The sequence below is a fragment of the Nothoprocta perdicaria genome, unplaced genomic scaffold (assembly GCF_003342845.1).
Source record: "Nothoprocta perdicaria isolate Ctin4 unplaced genomic scaffold, notPer1 scaffold_187, whole genome shotgun sequence".
NCBI lineage: Eukaryota > Metazoa > Chordata > Aves > Tinamiformes > Tinamidae > Nothoprocta > Nothoprocta perdicaria.
This window is the reverse complement of record NW_020455060.1, coordinates 1,060,482-1,063,596: the sequence shown is the minus strand read 5'-3', so window position 1 is coordinate 1,063,596 and position 3,115 is coordinate 1,060,482. Positions and strand designations below refer to the sequence as shown.

The following is a 3,115-nucleotide window of genomic DNA, read 5'->3' as shown; positions in this document are numbered from 1 at the left end:
TCCTCCTCCTCCTCCTCGTCCTGCTCCCACTGCTCCTTATCCATGATGCTGAGCACGTCGCCGAGCATGGAGGGCCCCAGGTCGATGTGGAAGGACATGATGGACTCGGCGTGCTTCATGCCCGCCCCGCCGCGCGCCGCCGCCGCCACCACGGGCAGCTCGGCGATGTCCCCAAAGTCGCGCTCGTCCAGGCCGGGGGGGCTCGGCGGGCGGGCGGCCGCCCCGTTGGGCCGCGCCGCCTCCTCGGGGCTGCTCTCCTCGGGCGGCTTCTTGACGGGGCTGGAGGAGAGGCTCTTGGGCAGCGGCGCCGCGCCGCGCTCCGCATCCTTCTCGTTGAGCTGCGGCAGCGACACGGCGTTCTTGACGAAGAGCGCCGAGTCCCGCAGCGAGCCCAGCATGTCGCGCCGGTCGCCCCGCGTCACCGACTGCGAGCGCTTGCTGCTGCGGAAGCGGCGCGACAGCAGCCCCGGCTTGGAGGCGCCCGGCTCCTCGGCGCCCTCCGGCTCGCCCGCCTTGCTCGTGAGGAAGGACGTGTCCCCGAAGGCGTCCCCGGCGCGGCCCACGTGCATGGTGTGGCGGAAGTCCCCCAGCGGCGCACTGATCATCTCGGCCGTCAGGTCGGCCCGCGAGCGCCGCTTGGAGTGGGCCGAGTTGGAGACGAGCTGCTTGAGGATGGGCATGGTGGCGGGCGCGAGCGGGGCCCCGCGCGGCACGGCCGCGGCCTCCGGGCACCGGTCAATCCTGCGGGAGAGGAAAGAGGGACACGGTCAAGCTCCGGGACCAGCGAGCGACAAGGCCCTGCAGATGGCACTTCGGATGGGCAAGGCTGCAGAATACATGCATGCACAGCCACACGCATGCACAGCCACACGCATGCATGCACACATGCATTCATGCACACATGCATGCAGTGCTGCATTCGCAGCCTGGCATCCTTTCTCCTTCCCCGCCGCAAAAGGCTCTTCCCATCCAGACCCAGGCATGGCCCTCAGGAGGACGGTCCCCAGACCTCCCCGAGCCCCCCGCAGACCGCGGGACACACAGACACACAGGCTGTGTCCTGGGGTGCAGCGAGGCAGCCCCCAGGCCCCCCGGGATGAAACCCCAGCAGCGAGCGCAGGCTCCTGCCTTGGCGCGGCTCCGCGTCACCAATCCCGGCTGGCTCCGCAGCGATGGGGACAGCAGCCCCCAGCCCACCCCATGAGACGCCCCCAGCACCGGGGCTCACGGGCAGCCCTGCTGCCCGGCTCAGCGGAGCAGCAGGACGGACACCGGGGGGGACCCGCAGAGGGTCCCGGCCGCACGCAGCCCAGCGCCGAGCGGATGCCTGGGATTTTTTGGGTGTTTAATCGCCGGAGCGCAGGGAGGAGCGGCCGCCAGCAGCAATTGGAACCAGACGGCAGGAAGTGTGCGAGGAGCCCCCGGGAGGCACCGCCGGGCCGGCTGCGGTGCACGGGGCCGCCGCGGGACGGACGGATGGACGGACGGACAGCAGCGCCTGCCCTGCCGGGACCCACTCACCCTGCCTGGGGACAAGGGGACACGGCCCTGCTGCGGTCCCAGCACCCTGCGCCCCATCCTGCTCCCTGCAGAGGAGCTGCACGCAAGTGCTGAGGGATGTCGAGGCATCCAGGACAGGCAGGAATTGAGAGCTCCTGCTGCCAGCGCGGGCAGCAGAGCTGAGGACAAGCTGTGGACGAGCTCCTGCAGCCAGCGCACACAGCCCCGCGCACGGCGGGCACCTTGCAGCACCCCCTTCCCAAACCTGCCCTGGGCACGTCGGCCGTCTTGCGTCTCCTCCAGCGGAGCCTCGGGCAGGCTGGACTCCGACCCGCACGGGAGCAAAGTCCTGGCACTTGGCTCCTCTCCGCGCTCCTCCCGGTGCTGCTCCCGGCCCCAAGCAGCTCCTGGCACCGCGCGCCCGCGCTCCCCAGCTTCCCGCCTTGCAGCTTCCCCGGAACGAGCCGGGCGCAGGAAAAGAGCCGCTCCGCAGGGCACGGGGCCCCCCAGAACGCTCCGATGGCCGTTACCTCCCGGGCGGCAGCAGCAGCTCTGCGCGCTGGGCGCTCCGGCGGCTCGGGCGCCTCGAGCGCAGCCGGGCAGCTCTCCCCTCCCTCGCCGGCCCTCTCCATTTGTCCGCGCACAATGAGCCGGGGGGAGCGGGCCCGGCCCCTGCCAGGTTCCCACGCGGGCCGCGCGCATGCGCCCGCCCGGTGCCACGGGCATTTTCCCTTTGCAAGCTCTCCTTTCAGGCTGGCATTCCTGCCGCCTTTGCTTTCACATAAAGCAAACGCTCCCGGCGAGCTCCCCTGCCGGGCGAGGCAACGGCGCTGCTGAGCGAGGCCATCTGGGGACTGTCCCTCCCTCTATTTAGATTTCGGAGCCAAGTTCGCTGCTTGCGAGATACTTTGCAAGCCTCGCGGAGGGGCCAGCGGGAGGTTGCAGCGCTACCCGAGTGCTCCGCGCGCTGCCGTGGCCCCCGAACACCCTCCACGAGCCCCCCATTCGCGGCACTCAACCCTCCTGTTGGCAGCTCTTAGCACCCAATCCACCCCATAGGTGCACGGGGGGACATGGGAGGAGGCCCCTGCGCAGCCCCCCTGCCCTCGGGCACCTCCCGGGGCAACGGCACAGAGCCGTCTTTCCTTGGCGCGTCGGGTGCGGATCCGGTGACATTCACAGCACGGCCTTTCACAAAGGAAAGCAGGACGGCCCAGCCGCCCGCCAGCGCGTCCCAAGCGCCACGGGGAAACCCGAGCGGTGGCTTTGCAGCCTCGCGGCCCACAGACAGCGCTGGGGGCCGGACCCGCTCCCGCCTGCGCCTCTCCTTGGGACCACCACCAGCTCCCCAGTTTGGCCACCTCCCGTGTGGGCAGGAGCAGCGGGGCCGGGCTTGCAGCCCCCATGGCCAACACCGCTGCTCTCCCGTCCATCCATTCAGCATTCCTGGGGCTCCCTGCAGCCGCAGCCCGTTCAGCACCAGCCGCCCCACGGCACCACAGGCCCTGGCAGCTGACGACGCCAGCGCAGCCAGAAGGCGGCCGGGTCCGGGCGCGCTCCCACGGTGCGCCCGGCGCCACGCGGAAGCATCCCGGCCGGCCCGGCCGGTCCCGGC

General features: G+C 71.2%; 1 protein-coding gene across 1 annotated transcript; it reads right to left on the bottom strand.

Annotated features, from left to right (window-relative positions):
* Window positions 1-2: 2 nt before the first annotated feature.
* On the bottom strand, window positions 3-699 carry CDC42EP4 (CDC42 effector protein 4; the record flags this gene model as incomplete). Its single annotated transcript, XM_026036863.1, has 1 exon — window positions 3-699. A coding segment is annotated over exon 1 (678 nt), but the record flags the coding sequence as incomplete, so codon positions are not given.
* Between the last annotated feature and the right edge of the window lie 2,416 nt (window positions 700-3,115).